General features: G+C 36.4%; 1 protein-coding gene across 1 annotated transcript; it reads left to right on the top strand.

The window, feature by feature from the left end:
* Positions 1-4083: 4083 nt before the first annotated feature.
* On the top strand, positions 4084-23987 carry RAB40B (RAB40B, member RAS oncogene family). Its single transcript, XM_026696208.2, has 6 exons — positions 4084-6003; positions 19272-19332; positions 20457-20517; positions 20790-20867; positions 21960-22182; positions 22937-23987. Exons 1-6 carry the CDS (start codon positions 5862-5864, stop codon positions 23206-23208), a joined length of 837 nt encoding a protein of 278 aa, XP_026551993.1. The 5' UTR covers positions 4084-5861; the 3' UTR covers positions 23209-23987.
* Positions 23988-25643: the final 1656 nt, after the last annotated feature.

Genomic DNA, 25643 nt, shown 5'->3' with positions numbered 1-25643 from the left:
AATATTTCACAAGAAGAGTTCTCCACTCCTCTACTCGTTGTAGAATACCTTATGCCACCAGACTTGAAATTCTAGAACTAGAAAACCTTGAATTACGCCGTCTTCGGTCTGACTTAAGCATGGTATATAAAATCATACATTGCAATGTCCTACCTGTCAATGAATACTTCAGCTTCAACCATAACAACACAAGAGCACACAATAGATACAAACTCAAGGTTAACCGCACCAAGCTTGATTGCAGGAAATACGACTTCAGCAACAGAGTGATCAATGTCTGGAATACTCTACCTGACTCTGTAGTTTCTTCCCCAAACCCCAAAAACTTTAACCTTAGACTGTCTACTATTGACCTCATCCCTTTCCTAAGAGGTCTGTAGGGGGCGTGCATAAGCGCACCAACGTGCCTACCATCCCTGTCCTATTGTTTCTTTTATTTTTCTTTTATTTTTCTTATATGTACCCATTTCATGTATTCATAACTATGTATACACTTATACTTATTATCTTGTAAACAATTGACAAATAAAATAAAATAAAAAAATAAAATAAAATGTTATATGTGCATCAAGAGAAAATTTTTACAAAAACAAATCTGTTTTTTTTAAATCTTATTGAAAAGAACAAAGACATTTGAATTTGTAACAGTTCGTTGATTGATTAATGACATTTTTCCATGGTTAACCTAATTTGCACGACACACCTAACCACAAAGTAATACACAGGCTATGTTTATACAACATACCAATGCAAATTTTTCTTGGATAGTTTGTGGTTCAGGTTATGCTGAGAACTCAACCAGTGCAATGATGACAACAGGCTTTATATCATTTCAGTAATGGCTGAGAAATGTAGTGGCTAGTATGAAATTGGATGTTCACATTGAAAACTCAGCCATGTGTCTATTTCCTTTCTCTTGTCATTGAAGTCACCTATCTTCTTATCTAAGAAGATCTAACAGATTTTGTAGATACTGGGATAAGAAGGAAAATAACTCATCTAAACACTAATATAACTAAGGACAATTTTAGTCTGTTTTCCTCATGGTCTTGGGACAAGAAAAACCTATCTATCAGTGTAGAAAATCTACCTGCCAGGTTAGGGTTAGGTGCAACTAAAGAAAGCCCCTTTGTGTGCTGATAACATAATATACTGACAATGTCTTTGTAGAGTTGGTAATTGTCCAGAAGAGATTGTTATGAGAAAATTAGTAAATGAACATAAATATGTCATTTAGGATTTAAAAAATTTACTGGAAATCAACCTAAATCACATCATTGACAAGAGGAAATGCTAATTCTGGATAATTGGAAACCAACTATCAACAATTCACACACAAACAGTGAATGGTCATTACACAGATAGTCCTCCACTTACGAGCACAATTCAGCCTAAAATTTATGTTGTTAAGTGAGAAATTTAAAAAGTGAGTTTTGCCCCATGTACTCTGTGGTGCGCCCCGTGGCCATATACGGCGCAGAGTGCTGGCCGACGACCAAAGAAGTCGAAAGCAGACTCCAGATAATGGAGATGCGAATGCTCCGATGGTCGGTAGGCCTCACCCTACTCGATCGCGTCAGGAACGAAGAAGTGCGTAGATGGTTCAACGTCGTGCCCATCCCCACGGTCATGAGGCAGTCCCGGCTACGATGGTTCGGCCACGTGAGCCGCGCCAAGGAAGAATCCATCATCAAATCTGTAATGAAGGTGACTGTCAGAGGAGCGAGACCGCGTGGTAGACCTAAACAACGCTGGATGGACACGATCAAGGCCGATCTAGAGATCGCGAAGGCAGACCCGACACACGTGGCAGACAGAGAGGTGTGGAAGCAGTACTCAAGGACATTAGCGGACCTCGCCCGAGCGCGAGACAAACGCTGAAGAAAAAGAAGAAGAAGAAGAAGAAGAAGAAGTTTTGCCCCATGTACGACTTTTCTTTCCATATTTGTTAAGTGAATCACTGCAGTAGTTAAATCAGTAAAACGATTGTTAATCTGATTTCCCCATTGACTTTGCTTGTCAGAAGGTTGCAAAATGTGATCATATAACCCAAAGACGCTGCAACCGTCATAACTGACTCAGTTGTCAAGCATCCAAATGTCAATCACATGTCCATGGGGATGCTGCAATGTTCATAAGTGTGAAAAATAGTCATAAGTCACTTTTTTCAGTGTTGTCGTAACTTTGAATGGTTACTAAGTGAATTGTAAGTCAAGGACTACTTGTATTTGCATGTGTTTAAGTTAAGTGATTATGTCTTGTAAATAATGACTAAGCAAGAAGTATTATATTGAATTACATGTGTTTAATATATTAACTTATAAAACCCTAATGTGATATATGCGGATATGTAAGAACTTAATAGTAACTGTGCATGACCCAGAGCAGTCCACAGAGTACCGAGTAATACAAACCACACTTTTCAATATTTAGAGAATATAATAAGGGATAAGTGTATCTGTGTGCTTTTTTAATCAATGTTTTATTATATCTACATATTTTATGAAAGAAATAACTCAATATATTGAACTTCAGACTAACATTTGGAATATATTCCTACAGTTTTCTCTTTTCCTAATAAGGATGTATTTCTAGTGCACAGTAACATTCCAAAGATATCCTAATTGGTCAACCTGCTGTTTAATTAGAGTTTATTTCTGTACAACAGCTGATTTCCTAGGCTGAAATTATTTGTGACTCACTAGTTAATATATACATACCAGCTTTAAAAAAAGACAGCAGCTGAGAATCGAAGAAAAGGTAATTGGTATCTGCTGGCTTTAATTTGCTGGTTTTAGATGAGTAAACAGAAAAGTATCTCTTAAAATGCCTCTTGGTATATGTTTATTCTCAAATATTTTAGTATCTTCTTTGGTTTCTGTATCATTGAAAGCTAGCTCAGGGGTACTTTTCAAAATATTTCTTTCATTTCTAATGGAAGTTTGTTCAAAAATTGATTTCTCTGTATTGTCCCACTGTATAAAAATAATTATTTTTAATATATAGATCAGTTTTTTAGACTATAGGTAAACCTTAACTTATAACCGCAATTGAACCCAAATTTTTCATTGTTAAGCAAGACAAGTGAGTTTTGCCCCATTTTACGATTTTTCTTGCCAGTTGTTAAATGAATCACTACAGTTGTCACGTTAGTAGCACAGTTGCTAAGGCAATCTGGCTTCCAATTGACTTTGCTTGTCAGAAGTGCAGAAAAATTGATCACGTGATCCAGGACATTGCCAAATACATGTGAGTTGCCAATTTTGATCACATGACCATGGGGATGCTGCAATGGACATAAGTGTGAAAAACAGACATAAGTCAGTTTCAGTGCCATTGTAACTTCAAACAGTTGCTAAAGGAATGAATGTAAATTGAGTTCAGCTAATTTATGTAAGTGAATTTTCTCATAAATTCAAAACTCAGAATGGTTATAGCTGGAATCTCTCTCTTCTGGTCTGACATTTCATCTGGAAGTTTTAATATTGTCTATATCCAGGAGCACCTTTCCCTTTTGATCTATTACCACATCTCTGAACATTATTGTTCACCCTGTTGATATATAGCATAGATTTGGTGTCTTTTATTGTTTCTTACTTGCTTCTCCATTCGATTACATCTAGCTGCTGCTTTACTGTACTTCTGTCCTGTACCAGTTCTGGCTGCAGTACTGATTAATGCTGGACCATTACTTTGTGTTTTGACTACTGCAATCATCTCTCTGGCCCTGCTATAATGCCCTGACTCATCATTACAGTTTTTTTTTATATCAGCCTAGTCTATGGAGATTCTTAGCCATCCAGATCACAATTGTCCCAAATGTGCTTTTTCCAGAGGCAACTGGACTTTGTTTTTACTTGAAGAAGTATCTCTTTTTTGGGAGGGGGAACACCTTTGAAATACCAGCCTAGTACTTCATCCAACCAATGAAATACCATCAGTCATCATCCCCTGCATTATTTTATGAAGTTTCCCTATTACACACAAATTATTTTTAAAATCTATATTATGGTACTGTTGGAAGAAATATCCATCTGGTTCAGTTCCAAGCCAGGAGAAACACACTGGAAACATGGAGGCTGATTGGAAAGATGGTTTAATGATGATGCAGAACCACGTGGGTTCTGGGCAGCTGACTACATGGAGTTGAGAGTGGGGGGGGTTTATACCTTCTTTTGGGCTTTGCACTTGAACTTCCTGTTCCTGTGCAAAAACATGTATTCTATTGGCTGTTGTCAGAGTCCCATGGTGCCATGTAGGGGTTGTTTGAGCTAAATTTGGTTGAAGTTTCTGAAGGTGATGCAATGAAGAGGCTTGTGTTCTGAAAGGGTGTTAGACAATTCTTATTGTGTCTTAATGGCTTTCCTCCTGTTTTGGCTCTTGGGTGAGGGTATTTGCTTATGAATAAAACTACTGTATCTCAAGTGATGACATCTGCTAGGGGCTATTTAAAAAGGTGGGGAATGCTTTCTCCCTCTTAAAAAACCACGTTTCTCCATTTCTCATCCAGGAAAATATAATATTCTGCCTTTTTAATATTCCTCAAAATATTTCATTCTTCTACTGTAGCTTCCCACAGTATTGTAATACTTGTACATCAGTAATTGTTCAGTTCGAACCAAGTTCAAGAAGCTAAAAAATTTATTTGATCCAGTAACTATTAAATAACACTGTTAAACGACATATGACTCCACTGAGAACTGTCTTTATACAATATAATCAAAATGCGGTTTTCCTTGTGAAGGGTGCAAACCTCGACGGTGATAAAACGAGATTTACAGTTCACATTAAATCCCGGTAGCATCGTACATTTTTTGATCTTGATTCATCGTACTCTTTTATTATGCTGAATCCGGATGCAGGACAGTCCTATTAACGAGACCTTGAAGTTGGAATCGGACGGAGCCACGAACCACGTTCCTGTATCTTTTCATAACACATGCCTCGTCCTCCGAAGTATAAACTCCCCCGTTCCACATCTCTCGCTCTTTGACAGATAGACGTGGCAGCCAATCCTGAGTAAGAAATACCCCAGCAACTGAACTGTGGGGCCTCGAGGGGTGGGTCCGCGCTCACCAATAACAACAGAACTCGGAATTCTGGGCTCCCGTTGTACCAATAACAGAAATCGTGGGCGTGGCTATAGAACCCGCGCTCCAATGGGAGCAAGGGGTGCAAATTGGTCGGGACAGTCTGACAGAGCTGCGCTCAGGTTGTAGCAACAACAACAGCCCGAGCTACTGCGACAGCAGGCGGGGGAGCCAGCTGCCGTCTTCGGGAACACGACGGCGCCCCGCGCGAAGGCTACTGAGTCTCCCTCGGTGGCGGCTTGTCCCAGCGCTGCTCATCCGCTGTCATGAGCGGTCTTTCCCACCTTCTCCAATTTCGGGGCGTCTAGAGCAGCGCGGCGGGTTCTGGCCACACGACTCCCGTCGGTTCCTGCTCGCGGCGGGCAGCGCGAGTCAAACCTGCGCAGTCAATTCGGGCGGGCTACCCGCCCTGCCACCCCATGGCGCCGCTGGAAATTCGCCCTTCCCTGTCTCGGTCCCGAGGACGCCCGTCGAAGCCCTTCGGTTCTTGCCTCCTGCTGCCGTCCCCGTGAGAAGACGCCTCCGCCTCGTCCAATTCACCACCACCACCACCACTTTCTCTTATCCCAAGCTTGAGGGGTCGGGATATCGGCAGCCCGTCGGGACTCCTCCGCCAGGTGGGCTCGAACATGCCTTTGCCCTCGTGCTGCTGCTGCTGCTCCTCCTCGTCCTCTTCGGTCCTCGGTGGCACAACTGGTGGCTCGGTGCCCCTCGTGGGCGCTGGGAGCTGATTCTCCGCAGAGACGTGGGGTGGGGTGGGGTGTTGAGAAGATGAACCACGTGGGCAGCCCTGTGAAAGCTTATGACTTTTTGCTCAAATTCCTCCTGGTGGGGGACAGTGACGTGGGCAAAGGAGAGATACTAGCTAGCCTGGAGGATGGAGCCACTGAATCTCCATATGGATACAACATGGGTAAGTGAAAACATGAATTGTACAGGTGTCCACCGCCAGAGCCTGAAATCTCAAGTGGGAACGCCTTTCCTTTTACCTTTCTCCAACACCACCCCAATCTACACCTGTAGGTTACATAGCAAGGAAGGCAGTGCTCAGGAAGGACTGTCTTGATACCTGAGTCACCCATAGCTAACTCCCACACCTTGATAATCAGCTTAAAACTCGCATGGTTAAAAACCTTCCTTCCCAGTTGCCTTGATACCTTTGGTCTAAGAAATAAAAAATGCTAGCCTCTCGATTTCTTGGTGGCTAATCTGTCCATTTACTTTTGTTAAATTTTGTTACTGGTATTCTTTATATTATAAAGGCTTCACACACATTTCCCTTGTATCAGGACCAATAAAGAGATAGTACTAAAACGGAATTGTTATCTTTTCCTCCCATCTTAAAGCTTTTTACTCTTTTCGTGCTTTCTTTCCTCCCTGACTTGGCAACAGTGAAGGTAACAGGGAACAATAATTTTTTTAAAAAAAACACACACACACACAGAAAATAATTTAAATTATTTGTACAAACTTATTTGTCAAGGAAAGACTCTGGACTTGGGAATTCAGTGAGGAAAAAAATAAAGATTGTGTCAAACCCTAAAATCATGTAATTGGAATGCAGTATTTTGGCCATTAAATTAAATCCAAATAAAAACATTTCTAACAAATGGCTGTATTGCCTTTACTTGAATATATCCACTAAAGGGGAATGCAGTACCTTTCTGGGCAATTGGTTCCATTATTAAATTATTTTACTATTAAAAAGCCCCCTCAAAAAAAGAAATCAGCCACCCTGTAACTTAAATCCATTATTCTGTATTCTGGAAATATAGGTCTTCAATCTTCCTTAGTAAGATCTTTTTTCAGCATATTCTGGTTTCCCTTTGGATTGTACACATCTTTTGCTCTTTTTCGTTTCAACTATTTAAAGATTGTTATCTATTTTTAATCTTGTTTTCTCAGAACTAATCAGTTCCAATTCCTTCAATCTCTGTTCCCATGATTCAGTTTTTAGTTGCCTGATCTTGTCACCTTTCCATGAACCTGTTCCATTTCATTTGTATCCATCTTAAACATGCCTAGGATGCGATGCCTGATCAATTTATTTTAAATTGGAAGAATTGCTTCCTGTGATTTGGAAACTGTGCTTCAGTTGAAGTCATCTAAAATTATATTTGCATTTTTTGGTAGCCATATTCATTCTGTTGACTCATAGTTTAGCTTAAAAACAATTACCACTCCCAAGATCATTTTAACAACTACACTAAAAACAAGCCCAATAATTAATTAATTAAAATACATTGGTATATAATAATATAAATAAACAAATCAGTATAAGCTTTAATTCTGCTCCTTTCATCCTGTTCTTTACAATTTCCTACACAACCTATTTTTGGAGAACTTTGGGCCAGACTATTATTTCTGTGCTTTTTGGGGTATGTGGTGTATTTTGTTGCTTTATCTGAGCAGGTGGTATATATTTATTTGAGCATCTCCAAATAAACCATTATTGTTCTTCCCATCCTTCATTAACTTCAGCTAATTCTGAGCTTTGGCTTCTTGACTTCATCTATAGGTTCCAATATACCCTCCTGTATTTTTTCTTGGTGATTTGGCTTTTTTTCCACAAAGCTTTTTTTTTGTAACCATCTTTTCCTCTTCCATTGTCCCCAGTTCTTTTTGTACTGCAATTGTTTGTCGTCATACTTTTTTAAAGAAAACGCATCTATCTTTTCATGCCACAAAATCCTAGTTGTTGTTATTGATTAGGGGGCTGCCCTTGAAAACACTCAGAAGTTGCAACTTCTGGTTCAGAATGTAACAGGTCTCCCAGTATTGGGCTCCCATAAGTTCACCCATGTCATACCTTTATTGTGCAAGCTGCACTGGCTCTGTTTTTTTCCGGGTTAAATTCAGGATACTGGTTGTCACTTACATGGCACAGGACCTGGTTATTGGTGGGACTGCCTCTCCCTAAGACTATCTGCCCATCCCATTAGATCAGATAGGTTCTCCAGGTCCTCTCCTTGAAATCTTGCCACTTAATGGTACTTTCGAAGTATGTCTTTCTCTAGGTGCCCATATCTTGTGGAATACCCTCCTGTCAAGGTGTAGAACATCTAACTTTCTAGCTGTTCTGAAGGCCATTAAGACTTGCTTTTTACTGAGATGCTGGGATTACATAGGTAGAAAGTATGGAAGGAGGAGAGCTAAGCATGCTATAGCTCAAGGTGGGGTCCCAAGGGGGTCAATTACAGCACAGGGTTTTGTTTTATTTTTTCCACTGTTTTTATTGTTTTATTGTTGTTTCATTTATTGGTGTTATGATTGTGAGTTACCCAGAGTTGCTTAAGATGGGTGGCCATATAAATCTTCTAAATAGATGAATAAATAAACCAAAATCCAGTTGTTTTTAAAGTCTAGCAACATGTTTGCTCAATTTTGTTTTCCTTTACAATCAGTAACTCCAGTACTATATTGTCACTTTCCCCCAACTTTCCCTCTAATTATTTAAAGGCCTTTCCAACATTTTCCAATTTAAAGTGCTATCCAACCATCCTTGAATTGGCAGAAAATTAGAAAAACATGAAAACTGCTACACCCACAGCCTATCTCTATCGCTTGACTCACTGAAGAACGTTGCCATCTTTATTGTGTATGTTGTGTCGCATAAGCAAAGCAACTGAATTCTCTGATTTTACTGTTCTCCCTCTTCTGCATGTAACCAGCTAGGAAGAAAAGCATTCCCTAAATCACAGCACTATGGCAAAGCTGGAGAAGGTTTGATTGTTGGATGCTGTCTGCTCATCCCTAGATTCCATCCTCTTGTCTTATCTCCATTCTGTTGTAATCTCAGCTGAATAAATTTTAAAGCAGTTGAATTCAGGGAACTGAATGCCATGCAATATTTCTCTTGTCTCTCTTTGCATGGGTAACAAAGGCCATTTCCAGGTTCCTCTGTATTCTAGCCAGGAAATAACAGGAGGATGGGGCCATCTTCATTACTCTAGTTCAGTGTTGCACTAACGTGATGAAGCTGTAGAATCATTTACAGCTCTGTTGGCTGGTTAGCTGTTGAACAGTTCCAATACCCACTGGCACAGAATTGCTTATGTTTAGCACTTTGGAAAGACAAGAAAAAAATAACAGTAGATCAGGCTAACCGGGGCTTGGAAGAAAAGGTGACAAAGTCGCATCAGCCTGAAATGACCAGTAAGCACCATCATTGGCCATGTGACTTAGTCCTGAGTGTAATGACTGGAGAAGCTTAACAGGTATCATACACCTTGCAGCTGTTACTGGATGCTGTCAATCCCAAAGGCAAACATTGCTTTTTAACCGCTGTATAGTTAAGGATAACTTATGCCTGTCTCATTCATGGGCTGCAGTGACAGCAGCGTCGTTTAGGTCAGAACAGAAAAAGACATCACAGGATATCTTTGTGCCATGACTACAAATAAAGACACTGTGTAAGTCTTTACAATTGATAAAAGAAAATGTCAGCAAGACAAATTGGGAATTTCCTAGAAGATTCATGCTTTGCAGAGTTTCTCTATGTTAATCTAAATACCAGTATATATTATAGTTTCCTTTGCCAGTAAATCAAGTTTATTCCCCCTACACTTATTATTAGTTCTTGGACAATAAAACCATTACAGCCACATTCCCTAATCCTTCTACAGTGTGAAAGTCTATATGTGAAGCTCTTAGTTCAGGCGTTTTATTTACAGCCCCCCTGGAATTCAATTTAAAGCCCTCCTGATCAAGTTCAGAATGTTTCTACTACCAAATATTTTACCAGTTCTTATATCGTTCCATTTGCAATACTCAGTAGCAGATGAGATCCCAGGAGCAAAATCTCTCCCAACATCATCATTATACCCAGTTATTTTATTTGAAATATATATACTGTTTTCACTAAGTAAACGATAGCTATACTATTAGGGATTCTTTGCTTATGTATTTCTGATTCATTGTCAGAAACATTATAATGCTTGTATTCCTAAAATAAATAAATTTTACATGTACATGAAGTAGTAAGGAGAGGGGAGATGCAGCATCTTGTTCTACATTCAGTCCTGAAGAAATGAATTATTTATCTATTCTGGTTCTTGGTTCCCTAACAGCAAACCTCTGCCAAAGAACAATTTTAGAAAGTTGTTTTTATTAAGAAAGGATTAATTTCAAAGATATTACAAAAACTTGAATACTTCTCCATTCAATAATGTGGTTTTAGCTTATTCACTAAGCTTTACTATAATATTTGATACCAGACATTATAATTTGTACAGTATGTTTATAATGGCAGGGACAGCCAACCATTTTGTAGCTAGGGAAATTTTTCTTATGTTTGATGTTGAGTGGGCATAGTGAAATAATGTTATCATGCATCTATCATTTTTTAGATTGTTTTTTTTTAGATTTATGTATTAGCCATTTAAGGTACAATAAGTCTATCCAAAAACTACAAGTTTGTTTTTTTTTCCACTGAAAATTGTAGAGACATTGTATTACCAATGCCTGGTTATCGGCTGTTAAATTTTGGTAGCACAGCCCCAATGGCTCAGGAGTTGCATGCAGTGCATTAGTATTATGTGCGAACAAGTCAATATGGTTAGTTCGTCAAAGCACATTAAAACTTTATATGAATTTTGTATAGTATAGATCTCAAAGCTATCTGATTTGTTTTGGTCAGTGAATAATTTACCAGAAGCATGTTTTTTTTCAGCTGACAGAGTAGTTCAATATTTTTGTTCTGTTCAATTAACCAAGAAGAATAAGAATCAGAATGGTTTTAAAGCAAGTGTAAGCATAAGTATAGTACATGACTAAAAATTCTATCAAGTGTTTCTGAAACACGGATGTCAATTGGATGAATATTTTTGGCATTAGCACTGGGACATTTATTTTTAGTCTCTTCGTTTAACCTGTTAAAGAGTGAGAGATACAAATACATCAGATACAAAAAAACAGAATTTTATAGATCTGGATTCAGAATAAAAATAAATTTGATTGTACTTCCAGATTCTATTCAACTGAATTGATTATTGCCACTGGTTGCACCCATCAAAACTAGCCAGAGGTAGTTTACTGACTTCAATTTTAACAGGATTGTACCTCTTCAATTCAGCTGAAAGATATTATGCAATATATACCTGGACTTACAGGATGAAAACAGGGGGATACCTTTTTTCTGACCAATTTCCCACAGTATTCTTATTTTAAATAATATACATCCAGCTTCCTCTTTATTCATTTAGCTATTTGTTTCTTTGATTATAGTCTGCCTTTCTGTCAGTGAATATGACATAAACTAGCTTTTATGGACTTAGATTGATCTGTTGCCCACATAAATACATTGGTGCTAAAAAGAAATGGCATCGTTGACGATTTTGGTTGACAGTATATCTGATGTTCGTGGTCATGTTATCTATGGCATAACATGGAAAAATAAAATACTAATCCAATACCTCACATAGGTTTCTGCAAACTGTTAACAATTCTCAAGAAGGAATAGTGATAGCTACCAGCCTGGATGATTTTAAAACATTACCAGATAAATTTTGGAAGATAAGGGCACCCGTGTTTCTGAATTATAATAGCCATACATCATTTTCAGTAGCTGAACAGTCTGCTTTATAATACCAGTTATGAGGAATGTGGTTATTAAAACATCCTGCCTCTGGGCTTCCTTTAACTACCCTTAGCCACAGTAGAGCTAGACCAGCATTTCCATATTCTATGTTCTTGTGTTCTTACATTCCAGGAAAAAAGATAGTGCAAGCAAATCTTAATTTGGCTGTTATTTTAATTTTCTTTCAAAGGGAAACTTTTCATTTACTTTGAACTTGGGGATTAAATTCTTTCTGTATTATTAATGAGTAAACTGAATATTTAATGTTTTCTATTAAAGGGAAAGGTATTATTTTATGTAATTTACCACTCCCTACTACTGTCAGGGGCCTTGAGCAAAAGGAACAATGGTAAAGGTGAATAGAGATACTCAGAAAAGAAGGTACTTCAAGGATTACACTTCCCTTTTGCTGCATGAGGACAGCAAATGTATACATCAAGGATGGACAACTTGTAATTTGGAGGTTTTGAACTTCAGTCACATAATCGCTGAACAGCTTGGCAAAGGATCAGAAATGTATCACGATGAAATTGTTGTATTTTTTTATTAGGGCACACTGGATTAAACTAATTAAAATCAAATAATGTTTGATTTATGGTACTTTAATTTTTTTTACAAACTTGCACCATTCTTTCTTAATTGATAAATGTATATAATAAAATTTTAAGACAGATGAGAAATAGCAGCAAAATAATCTTCTCTGGTTGTGGCACACCATATTGTACCATAGGCACTGGAGGGAAGTTGCATAATTATACCATGAATGGCAAAATAAAGTTGGGTTTGCATTATAATGGTCCTTGGTAAGAAGAGTGGGGGGATGAAATAATCAGGCACCATTTAAACTAAGGCTTTGCAATATTTAATATGGAAAATGTAGTTGCCATCTAGATACTTGATTGCTTCCTTAAGCATGACTTGCTTTTAAACTTATGTAAAATGTGTAATAATCTCTGACCATTATCAGGATTTGTAGCTGCAGTACATTGTCATCAAATGTTAAACTGCTTTACCAAGTTTTTCAGGTTTAACTTCTAAGTAATATGGCAGAGTTGACGGGAAATTCATTTTTCATAATAAGCATATTCCTCCCTTTATATGTAGTGAAATCAAACAGATATTTTATAATTATACTGGTTGGGCAATTCTATACATGTCTATTCAAAAATACTTCACAGAATTTTATTTAGACTTAGAATTTGATCCCACATGCTATTTTTCAAATAGAACTAAAATATTATATGTTCCATAAAGCAATGAGGGCTAAATAAATGGCTGAATTTAAAAAAGTAACATGTTAAAATCGTAGAAGAACTGAAGAAACAACTAAACAGATCGAACAGCATTGCAAAAGCAAATAATACTGTTGGCAAGAAATTGTAAAGAAGATCTTCCAATTTTAGAAGTAGAAACAAGGACATGTGATAATTTAGTGAGTGGAAGGGGAATTGCCTTTCAATATAAGTTTGATCAAAAATGAACTAAGCAAGCAAAACTATGTCATGTTTATTTAGGACCAAGATATAATAGTGTCTGAAGAATTGTTATAACATGCAAAGTTTCCAGAATATTTTTCAGAATCCAATTTTAAGAGTTACTGTAGGGAGCTTTTTTGGAGATAAAAAAAATACAGGAATGCAGCTTAAAACTCTGCATAGGTCGCATGAATGCAGTTAACTATTTCAAAAGTACACATATAGAATGCCCTCTTACCATTTTCCCAGATTGGACTTGAGGGTGTCATAAAGCAATTTGAGATACATTTTTGTATCAGAATTATATACACATTAGGGGCTGAGGAAAATATATGGCAAATAATCTTTTTAGACTCACAGCTGCTCTATAAGAAGAATGGTGTTAGCTGAGAGATAATGACTGATTGACCCAAAATCATTCAGAGGGAATCCAGGTTAGTGATATTTACCTGTCTTATTAAACATCAATATATTTCATACTATGTTATTTCATACATTAGAGAAAATAAATAATTAGAATGATTTTTTAATCAATATCTCCCTTCATCTAATTGGGCACCCACAGAATTGTACTCCAGATTCAGATGTTTGTAGCTACAGAGGGCTCCAAAAGACTTGTGCGTGCAGCCTGTAGAACCTCCAATACTTGTTATTCAGTCACTTCCAATTCTTTTTCTTAAATAAAGTTTTGTTTATTTCATTCTACACATACACATCAATACATTAATTGTGTGGCATCAATATATCATACATTTTAATATAAGCAAATTTAATAATACCAATCATATCTCTTATTACCCTTATTCACATTAAATCAAAATCCTTCTTTGCTTACCTTCAACATTTCAATAGTCTCTCCTAATGCCACCATATCAATTGGACATGCTTAGTAATTTCATTACTCAATTTCCTCCTCAATTTTTTTTTAAATAAAAAAATCTCATTTGGCAAGCAGCATGGTTCCAGGTTTCATATCTATACAAACATGACCATATTTACCTATTCATTTTATTTGTTCAATTTAATATCACATTAACCTTATTAATGTTAAATATTGAACTTATCCAATTCCAATTCATATTATAACTTATTTCATTTTCCTTAGAATATTTCATAACTTATTTACAACGTTATTTAGAATTCTCATCTCATTTCTATATTCTTTCCCATATTATCTTTTTCTGTCATATTGGTAGTTTTATCAGTTCTTGATTTATTAATTCAAGATTGTCCCCTCTATTAATTTGATCCAGCCACCTTCAATCTACCTTAATACCATCTCCCTATTTACTATATAACACACACACACACACACACACATAATCAGATTCTGCATTACATTTTCTTAGTCACCTTATAAATCATCTATACATTACAAACATATTAGTCTAATCATTTACGTATAGCAACCGATATTAATCCTTCCATAATCTCATTTCAACATCTTTCCCCTTTTCTTGTACCTCTTTAGTCAACAATTACTATATAATATTTTATTATAAATTCCCAGTTCCATATTTATTCCATTAAATTCTATGTCTAGTATAGCAATAATTCTTTAATAACAGGAAAGAGAGAGAGAGAGAGAGAGAAAGAAAAGAAACTAAAGAGAAAAAATCCCATTAGTTACTTACTTATCTATTTTCAATAGTAATTCATATATATCACAATTTATTACCTTGCGGAATCTCCTTCCTATTCTCTTTTTTTTTTCACCCATTATCTCTCGCTCTTTTAACAATATCCAATACATTGATTCAAGCCAATTTTATAAAATCCAATTTCCTTCTCACTTTCTTTGGTCGCTGCTTCCATACACTTTCCTCCAAAATAATCCTTTATTTTTAATTCTGGGGTACCTCAAAAACGATGTCTTTTGCCTGGTTCACACTCTGCTGCTCCTTCTCTCCAGCAAAGTCTTAGTTTCCTGGAGTGTTCTTTGTCTTCATGGAGGCCATTTTAAGACCACCGCTGCAACTTGCCTTTGGGAGAGGTTTTCCTGTCGGGAAGGGGTATTGTGACTCTTCTCAATCTTCCAGGTGATTCCTCTCTTCTTCACCACCCCTCCAGGGTGGTTCTGGTCCCATTGGGGACCCTCCAGCAAGTGAGTTTGGACGAAATGGCACACAATCGCAGATTCCACTCCAACGACGAACAATCCAGAAATCTTTCACTTCCAATTCTTTATAACTTGAGGATTATCTCTCAGTAACTACTTCCCCAAGTTTTTATAAACTTATACTTTCTTCAATGACAGTATTAAATCTCTTTGTGTTCTGATAATTTAAGATTGCTTTTGATTTTTCTAGGCTTCATAATTTCGTATCTATAATAGCTAAACTTTAGCTTCCCTCTTAGTACTTCAGTAAAGTAAACAAACTGTTTTTACTTATTTAATGTTGAAAGATTGTGTTTTCGTATGGGCAGCATATAAATTTAATAAATAAATTCCAAATAAGGTTCTTGGCTACCAAGTTATAATTTAAAATATGGCGTAAGAGGGTAATTGTTAAATATATTGTGGAGACCAACAGTACTAATTCTATTTCATTTTAATTCAGTGTAAATAAAATGAAAATAATTACTTTCTCCCACCTTATTACTTTATAGAACCCAACTCTCAGCATGGCATTCAAAAGCTAGGTTCAGTTCAGAAAAGTTGCACACTTTTCTATTTTTCTATTCAACACAAAGATTTCATTGTCAATACTAACAGGATAGTAGATACCAAAACAAAAATCAACAACATATATTGTTATAAACAAAAACAGAACAATACAGTACCACAGTAGTCAAATTAATGATGGCAATTATCCTCAAATTGACAGCATACTTTATTTTGATGGTTTTAAATCTTTGCAAAGCACAGAAATAGTCAGGGCCAGATATACATTCAGAGGCTACTATCTGCCTTCTGGATGACACCTTGCCAACCTCTTGTAAAAGTGAGGCCCTCAATGTTCAGAGGGATAGCTAAAATGGCAAACAAGTACCTGATACAATTATATTTCCATATACTATTTGTTGATTCTGTTATTTATGCATTCTCCTAGCTGCAACCACATGAAACCAGGAATATATGCATTTAAGGGGATACTAACCGATACAGTGTGCTTGCCAATGAGGTCTCTGAATCACCATTTTTTCTCTGCAAAACACTAGCTTTTCTTGTCACACATATGTGTAATTGAACCTAAGAGCTTGTGTAATAGCAACAGGAGTGCCACAACTTCTTGATGAGATATGTAAGATGTCCTTGAGGCAATCCTTTATAGCAAAATCCCAATATTCAGTCAATGAGAATGGGCACATCTATATTTATGCAGTAATTTTACAACAAAGTAGGGCTTTAACAATGCTCGATGGCAGTCCCTGGTATTTTTCAGTACTTTGAAATTTAGAAACATTGCAATAACATCTTAAGAAGGATGAGTTGAAAAGAAGTCCTAATGCTGTTAACTGAAGTGGCCAATGGATTGAAGTCTTAAAAGATTTCTTTTTCCTTTTATCACAGTAGTTTTCCTTTTATCATGCAGTAGTTTTTTTAAAAAAATTAGCGATTATGTTAGCTAACCATATTTCTAATACAACTATGTTTTAATAGTTAATTGTGCACAGTGAGGTTTTTTTTGGTCATGTTATCTTTTCAGAATCATGGTGGGTGGTACAGTGCTATATCAGTGTTGCTACAACAGAAAAAGAGATGACATTTAAAAGGGAACTGTATGTGATCCCAATGATTTTTACTTGAACAAAAAAAAACCTGTTTAAAGCATGCTCCACAAATCAACTAATTTAGATTGCAATTCTGTTATTCTTGGTGGGAGTGTCTTACTTAGAAATAGCTTAATAATGCATCCTGTTCAACAACAAGTGCTTAAATGCTGTCCTATGAGCTGCTTAATGGTAGGCTTGGTACTTAAAAACAAAATACAGTAGAATTTATCACATTATATAAAGACAACAATTCTGGATCATAGGGAGCAGTTGCTTTGCCTGTGATCACAGCTACTATGATTTTCATGAAAGAGTTTTGTACAGAATTCCGTGAGAGATTACCAGCCACTTATTAAGGGGAATAACTAATTATTGTATGAAATTCATAACTGATGAGCTATTTCTCAATTTAAAAATGTGTTTCTGGTCGCAAGGCACAGGTATGGGCATGCTATTTTAAATGAAAAAAAAATATTCTGCTAGTTACAGTATGACTCAAAACATCTACTGGCTCCTCATTTGTTATTACAAACAATTACAGATGCAAATTGTCTCAGACTGGTATAACTGGTGACTGTGCAGAATTCTGGAATGTGAGCAGTTCATATGATAATGTTATCATGGCTAATACCTTATTTGTCTAGAGAAATGAATACTGGCAGTCCTTGACTTAAAACCACAATTGGCCCCAAAATTTCTGTTGTTAAGTGAGACATTTGTTAAGCGAGTTTTGTCCCATTTTACGACCTTTCTTGTCACTGTTATTACAGTTGATAAGTTAGTAACCTGGCTGTTAAATGAATCTGGCTTCACCATTGATTTTGCTTGTCAGTGGGTTCTGTTTAAACCTCAAGGACTTTAGGTGATGCCAAACTATGTTGTATTTTTAAGGTGTCTTAATAATACACTGTTGTTTCAAGTTATGTTTACTCATCTCCTTTATCCCCAGAGAAAAATGTCCCTTTCAAAGAGTAGTCTGACCAACAGAATGCGTCTATATGGGTACTTGGATACTAAAAACAACTCTGTGGACAGAAGTTTAGAATTCCTGATTTGCAAAGGACTCATATGACTCAGAGGACTCAGCACTTTCTGCAAATATAAATATTTGTTCATGTTCAAGAAAGCTGAATCTATAAGCTAAGGGAGAAGATTTTAGTGCTAAACCATTTCTTAAATACAGTCTGAAATATTAACCCAGGAGATTTTACACTGATTAGGTTTTTATTTTTCTTCCATTCAATTGTGTCCCATTCTCAAAGACTGCCGGGATAATTCTTTGCAGTTTTCTTGGCAAGGATTTTTATAAGTGATGTGGCATTGTTTCCTGCCTAGGGCAGAGAGAAAGTGACTGGCCCAAATTCATGCAACTGGCTTCACACTCACACTAGAACTTATAGCCTGATGCCTTAACCACTACACTAGATTAGATCACATATGAATCTTATAAATAAATAAAATGGTATTTGGGGGGGGGAATGTTGCAAAGCTGTTAGTGCCCCCCCCCCACAGCATAAGCAAAATGAAAACATGGAATATTGAAATCCGTGTCCAAGAGACAGCCAGCACCAGCTTCCATCAAATCCTACCACAACCCTTAGTATCTCTGGCACCTCTTTGCAGTGTGTTATTGTAATATAAATGTATTTATAGAAATTAGTCCCAATTAGAAATTGGTACCATTAATACATATTAAGAGCTATAATTAAATGCATCTTATGTACAGCAAATTTAAATGGAAGAGAGCAAACACTTTAATATGATATGATATTGTATTTTCAAAGATCCTGGAGTCTTTCTTTCCTCTAATAGAGATTTGTTTACTTGCTTGGAGACATTTCAAAACAGAAAAAAAAGAAAATGATGAAGAGACAGGATATACCACATAGAAGTTTGAAATTGGGATGGGGGATTAAAGATGATTACAAAAATCATCAGAATATATAATGTAGAAAATAGCTTGATATTGCCATTGCCTTAATGTGGTGAAAAGATATTATAAAAAATGTTTTTAAAAAAACACCCTGGGGTATAGTTTTTTTTGTTATCTTGTGTTTGTGTGTGTGTGTGTGTGTGTTTATACATACATAATACCTATGTATGTATGTATACAGGATATGTATATTTGTGTGCATATATGTACACACACAGAGAGAGACACACACACACTTTTGAGAGCAGGCAATTTTATTTTTAATGTGTGCCAGTGTACTCACAGAAAAAGTGACAAAAATATCTTATCATTTGACTTTACAATGTTTTGAAAGAGTTTAAAACCTGGAGGATTTCCTTTGCTACTCCTCATTTATAGCATAGAACTGGATTTTTTAATATAAAAATCTGGTATTATTATATATTAAAAGTTTTTGTGTAACATTTGTACTGTTTCAACATAATACTCTTTCTCTTCAGGTATTGATTACAAAACAACAACAATACTTCTGGATGGCCGGCGAATAAAGTTGCAGCTCTGGTAACTACATTGTTTGGATTATATTCTGTGTTGTGGAAACTATATAAGAAAGAATTGCACCTGGGGTGTAAGATCACATGAGTTATGTAAAAATTCACTAGGTTGCTCTCATCCTAACCAAAGTTAAGTACGGGCCACTTCTAGAATCTGACAGGATGCCAAAGGAGGGTGGGAGTATAATAACCTTTACTTTTAATGGTAAGAGTATTTTGGCTACACTGAACTGTGGTCACAACAGGAAGGCACTTTTGTCTTAGCTAAATGTTATTATAAATCAAATCAAACTATTTAATAAACTTAATCACAGGTATCCATTTTATTGTTCTGAATATTTCCTAAACAAGCATGTGAGTGGGGCTTTATGCTGAGCATTAGACAGACCAAGGACAGGATCACCCAGAGCTCTTGCAGATGATTGCCTTCAAGTATTACTCACCACCTTTCACCCAACAGAAAAGCCCAGCATAAATTGGGTTGCCTCCTCTACCGACTTCCATTCTACCCCAACAAGGAACCTTGCAAATGGGGCTGACCTTAATTAATTAATGTAGTCCTATAATGTAAGGAAGGTGATGGTGGATTTCCCTGGCTTTGATTCCCATTGCACCCAGCATCACAGGAAAAACAACTACCAATCATTCCCTTTAATGTGTAGTGTGGCAGTACAGGGTTGGATGATGGTTTAGAAAGATGGGTTTAGTCCTCTGATCAATAAATGGCAGGCATGGGGTAAAGCAGGAGGGAGTTTTTGCAGAGTTCCTGCTTCGTACACCCATCTTCTGCACTAGTGACCTGTTCGATGGTTTTTCTCTGATGATAAAGTGAAAAGGAGTGATTGACAGTGAGTGAGCTCTGTCCTGAACCAGGGCTACACACAGATGTACACAGAATAATCTATAATGTATACACTGATCTGTATTCAAGTATCTTGTTTTCAGTTTTGGTAAATTGCTGAATATTAATCATAAATGTAAAATGATAAATGAAGATAAAGGCAAACTTGAGAAAAGTCATTAATATGAATTTGTTAATCAGGCAACTTAAACAGACAACTGTTCATAGTACTTTATAGCACTCTTAGCATGGAAATATCTATTTTTAATTATGTACTGTATCATTTTCAGGGACACTTCTGGACAAGGCAGATTCTGTACCATATTTCGTTCATATTCCAGAGGTGCTCAGGTAAGCACACACTCGGATCTTTGAACTATATCAGTGAGGCAGAAAAAAATGATAAGAATTGCTAGGGGAAGCAAAGTGATAAGTGTATTGTCTTACCTTTTTAAAATGTGTACACATTTGTGCTGAATATAAGTACAGTTTTACAGAAAAGTTCAGATCTGTTCAACACTATTTCTTATAATGTCATCAAATACTATTACACAAGATTGTACGATGCATTTTTAAATTTACCCATATGTCAGACTAATTTTAAATGGATTTCATTCACCCAGGGTGTGATACTGGTATATGATATAACAAATCGCTGGTCATTTGATGGCATTGATCGGTGGATAAAGGAGATAGATGAGGTAAGATATTGAATAATGAAAATAAATATTTACCTGAATGAAAAAGAGTTCTGAATTTAGGATACCACCTAAATTACCATCCATATCCTGTGTAAAATGCACAGACCTGGTGTAAACTCAGTCATTATAGTTTGTAAACAATGATTCGTGGCTTTCTTTTGCAAACCTGGGCAGTTGTGGCTTAGTCAATAAAACATGCCTTTAAAAAAAATTGTATTTGGTTGTATGGATGGACAACTCCCTAAATCACTATAAAATAAAATAGAAAATAGAAACTTACACAAAAATAGAAACTTAGTAAAGAAAACTAAGAATACTTTGGACAGCGCTACAGTTCCTAGAAAGAGTCCTAGGGTGAAGCAGAATTTTCTACTTCTAGAACTGGTCAGTCTTCAAATATTTTTCCATATAGTGGCTTGATGGTCAATCATTTTCATCAACCTTAAGTTCTTCCCTTCAAAGCTTCTGACGACGAATGTATGGCATACTCTTTGTCCTTCCTTTCATCAATGTTTCAAAAACAGTGCTGCTAGACTTCCTTTTAGGGAAGCAAAGGACAAAAAGATGGCATTCTTGGAGCAGGTGATAATTTGGTCTGAATAGAATAGAATAACAGAGTTGGAAGAGAGTCTATTCCAAATATTAGCCTCTACCTAGGATCAAACTCAGGGCCTCCTGATTGTTCTATTTCTTCAACATTCAAGGAATAGGAAGTGGTAATTCCCTACCTGTTCTCTCATGCAGCCCATTTCATTTTTCTACACTTGATTGTAGCCTGGACTGTGTATATTACATTAAGCCATGCTTTATTTTATCATGGTTTGATGAATAAATCAGAAATGGGCCAGAATCATATAACACACAAAGGTATCGATCGTGTTTAAAACAAGGCATCTGTGTTCATGAAATATTTAAGATAATCCCAAATAACAACCTTATGATTTTACATATTAGTGAACACAATCCACAAACTATAGTTAGGCAAAGTCACAAAATTGAGCTAACCTGAATAAATGATGTGCAGTTAGTCATTTTGATGAAGAAAATGGGCATAGATTTTGAAATTAACATTGTTCTGTTTCTCTTTCTCAGCATGCTCCTGGTGTACCCAAAATCCTGGTTGGCAATCGCCTGCATCTAGCCTTCAAAAGGCAAGTGTCTACTGAGCAGGCACAGGCTTATGCTGAAAGATTAGGCATGACATTCTTTGAAGTAAGCCCACTCTGTAATTTCAACATCACAGAGTCCTTTACAGAACTTGCAAGAATAGTGTTAATGAGACATGGAATGGACCGGCTGTGGAGGCCAAACAAGGGTAAGCAACAGAAATGTACTTACTTCTTTCCTATGTATGCCAGTTATATATTGTATTTAGTCAGGATGAAAAAAATTTACAAAAATATTTTGGTACATGCTTGTGATTTAATGTCATAACCAGCACCTAGTAAATGTTTCCCATTTTAAGATGTATAATCAGAAATTACCCTATGCATTGCTCAATTAAGATTGCTATACAGCAGTTCCTGGTAATCCTCCTGAGTTCATCATGCCAGTAATTTTGCACCACCAGAAGGGACTCCAAATCCCTCACGCCTCATCCTACTCCTTGAAGATAAAAGGCAGACCAAGTCAAAACCAACAGGAGCATTAGCAAACTGGGCTCAGCTTCATTTAAACGTCACCCTTTCCTTCAAAAGGAAAAGGCAAGGAAGATGTGGAATTGCAGAACCCATAGCAGTTCCACTGCCACCTCCCCTTAATGAGGAAGGATGTGGTATAGATAAAAAAAGAAGCAAACCAGGTTTTCAAAAATGCAGTGGTACCACTTTTATCATTTTAGCTTTGGGAGCTTTTCTAGGGGGCTCCAGTCCAAAACAATCCGCAAAATTATTTGTATCAAGGAAGGCAAGCCATAGTAATGGGAAGAATCAGTACAGGAATAGTGTGGTACTTCAAGAATAGTAAAATGAATAAAGATAGGGCTGTCAAAACATATCCAAAGTTCTAGCTGTGTACTGCCACCATGTGGCTGTTAAGATCTTTCTAATCTTGCTTGTTTTATGTTTCAGTCCTGAGTCTGCAAGATCTTTGTTGCCGTGCCATAGTTTCCTGCACACCTGTGCACCTGGTTGACAAACTTCCACTCCCTGTTGCCTTAAGAAGCCATCTCAAGTCATTCTCCATGGCCAATGGCCTAAATGCTAGGATGATGCACGGTCGTTCTTACTCTCTCACTGCCAGCAACAATAACAAAAGGAACAGCCTGAAAAAAGCCAAAATCATCCGTCCGCTCCAGAACCCTCCAAAGCCTTGTGTCAGAAATAGTTGCAAAATCTCTTAAGCTATCTTTGGAAATCTTTGCCCAGCATTGTAAACACAAGGACTAATTCAGTAGCCAAATCTATTGTATGTAGGTATTGCTTTGCAGGAACAGGAGAAAAAAGAAAAAAAATATTTTAGAATATTTGTTTTTAATAATGCTGCTTCCAGATATATGATGCATTCTGTGCAAACAGAGGAATGTGAAACTTTAATGTTGGATTTTATATATATCAATTTTTTGATGTGCATGAAATCTTTGTGTATTTTATAAAGGGAATAATTTATCACAATACTGAGCTTTTGTGTCACAATCTCAAAAGTGACTAATTTTTAATATTGCTCAATTACTACATTTTATTTGCAATTAGAATGAAAGTCAATTGTACATTCATCTAGTTTTAAACAACAATGTATTGTATACATTGTAAAATATATAAGTAGTGACATTATTCTAGTATTGTTTCAGTAAAGCATCTGATTCTGGTTTTGTACAGTTTATTGAGTGATTCTGAAGCACGACTTTTGAGCTACTAATGTAATATGCACAAGAAATTGTCTCATCCATGTATAAAACATTTGATAAAGTTTTTGCTATGTTTCAGAATTGTGGATTATATGCTTATTTTTCTGGTAAATCTACATTTTTGTATTAGATATTCTAGTGATCATTATATAGTGAAAAAGCCAAAGACATCAAGACATATTTGCTATATCCTAAGAAAAAATGTAATTTGAAAAGCTGCTTTATCAGGAAAGGACACTATTATTTAAAAATAAAAATAAATCCTGCAAAGTTTATGTGTGTTTTTCCAATTGAAATATTTCATTCTCCTTTCCCAGCTTTTGAATGCTTTCTCAGATCTCTTTTCCTCTATCAAGACAGATGTTTATTATAATTTGTTCGCAATAAAGGCCAGTTTCCTTCCATTTTAACGTAAGTGATCAGAAAGACTTGAAATAAATAGCCTGAATTATGGCATAAAGCAAATTTATTCGTATTTTTAAAATATTGGTGTTTTCAGTCAGGCAACTTAGGTTGCTACTGATGAACAAATGCAACTGCCATGTTTTCTGTCTCTAATAAATGTTATGATAAGCAAAATAATGCTAAGAAAATATTACCTATAAATGACTTAGTTACAAATGAAATACAGTACATTTGAATAGCTTTGGGTGGTTTAGAAATTTATGAAAGGAAATTGCAATGATCTTACTATAGATAGGGAATTTTTTCTGTTGATTTTTTAAATTTTAAATGTGTTTGTTTTTCATATAGTTTTGCTTCAATTTTTATTTTTATTTCCTTTGGGGGGGTCTAATTATTTATAATACTATACCATAGCTGCAGTTGCTATTGTTGCTTAGTTTATAATATCTTTATTGGGGAGAGGTTTCTCTAATCCAGGGCTGTCAAACTTGTGGCCTGTGGGCTGGATGCATCACACGCTGGCCATGCCCGTGCCTGGTTTAGCGAAGGGGGGGAATCACGATACGTTGCCTGATGACCCGAGTTTGGCACCACTGTCTAATCTATACATGTGCTACATTTCAGTTGTCTGCCCTCACTACCATTTTTCATAAACACAACAAATTCTTTACATGACATATCAGTAGCAACTGGCATTCTTGTTCTTGTCACAGCAAAATTACCTCATTATATTAAATGTTTTATCAGTTTTGATTTTCCTCAAGTCCTGCTGTGCTGCCTCATTGAAATAGTGATAGTGGAGAAAATAATCCAGAGGGGTGAGTGAAGGACGAGGGAAGTATACAGGTAATCCTTATGTTACAACCACTTCTTAGTAACAGTTCAAAATTATGACTCCACTCAACAGAGCATTTAAGACCAGTCCATGAACTTGTATCTTGCACAGTCCTGTAGTCACATGTTAATAATCCAGGTGTTCATTCACCTGGCTCATTATGCAACAAGTCATAGTCAAGTGTTTGCCATTTGCGACTTTCCCTGTCACCTTCCCATAAACAAAATCAATGGGAAGCTGACAGGAAGGGTTGTAAATCATCCCATAAATCACTTTTGCTTTTCACCCCAAGGAGCCCCACTATGGTGTACAAGATTACAAGGATTTTGTATGTGGTAATACAGTGGTTAAAATGCAATATCGCAGGCTGACTGCTCATGGCGAGAGTTCAATCCTGAAGATGCTCAAGATTGACTCAACCTTCCACCCTTCTGAGGTCAGTAAAGTGAGGACCCAGATTGTTGGGGGCATATGCTGACTCTAAACCACTTAGAGAGGGCTTTAAAGCACTTCGAAGTGGCACATATATCAAGGGCTATTGCTATTTCATACACCTGCCCATTGTTTCATACAACATGCTCACCTGCACTCAGAAGTGCTTGCTCTAGCCTCTACTAACCCCAAAAATAAAAAATTATCATACCTCTATAAATTTACTCAAACTAGCAAGGTATTGTCACTTATTAATCTA

The sequence above is a fragment of the Pseudonaja textilis genome, chromosome 2 (assembly GCF_049901715.1).
Source record: "Pseudonaja textilis isolate UNSWEBS1 chromosome 2, rPseTex1.2, whole genome shotgun sequence".
Lineage (NCBI taxonomy): Eukaryota > Metazoa > Chordata > Lepidosauria > Squamata > Elapidae > Pseudonaja > Pseudonaja textilis.
The sequence above is the reverse complement of the archived record's forward strand: the minus strand, read 5'-3'. Positions and strand labels throughout refer to the sequence as shown.

Coding starts and splice junctions, on each gene's coding strand:
- RAB40B (XM_026696208.2), top strand. CDS start 5,862: ATGAACCACGTGGGCAGCCCTGTGAAAGCTTATGACTTTTTGCTCAAA. Junction 6,004..19,271: donor TCCATATGGATACAACATGG/GTAAGTGAAAAC, acceptor CTTTCTCTTCAG/GTATTGATTACAAAACAACA. Junction 20,518..20,789: donor CATATTCCAGAGGTGCTCAG/GTAAGCACACAC, acceptor TCATTCACCCAG/GGTGTGATACTGGTATATGA.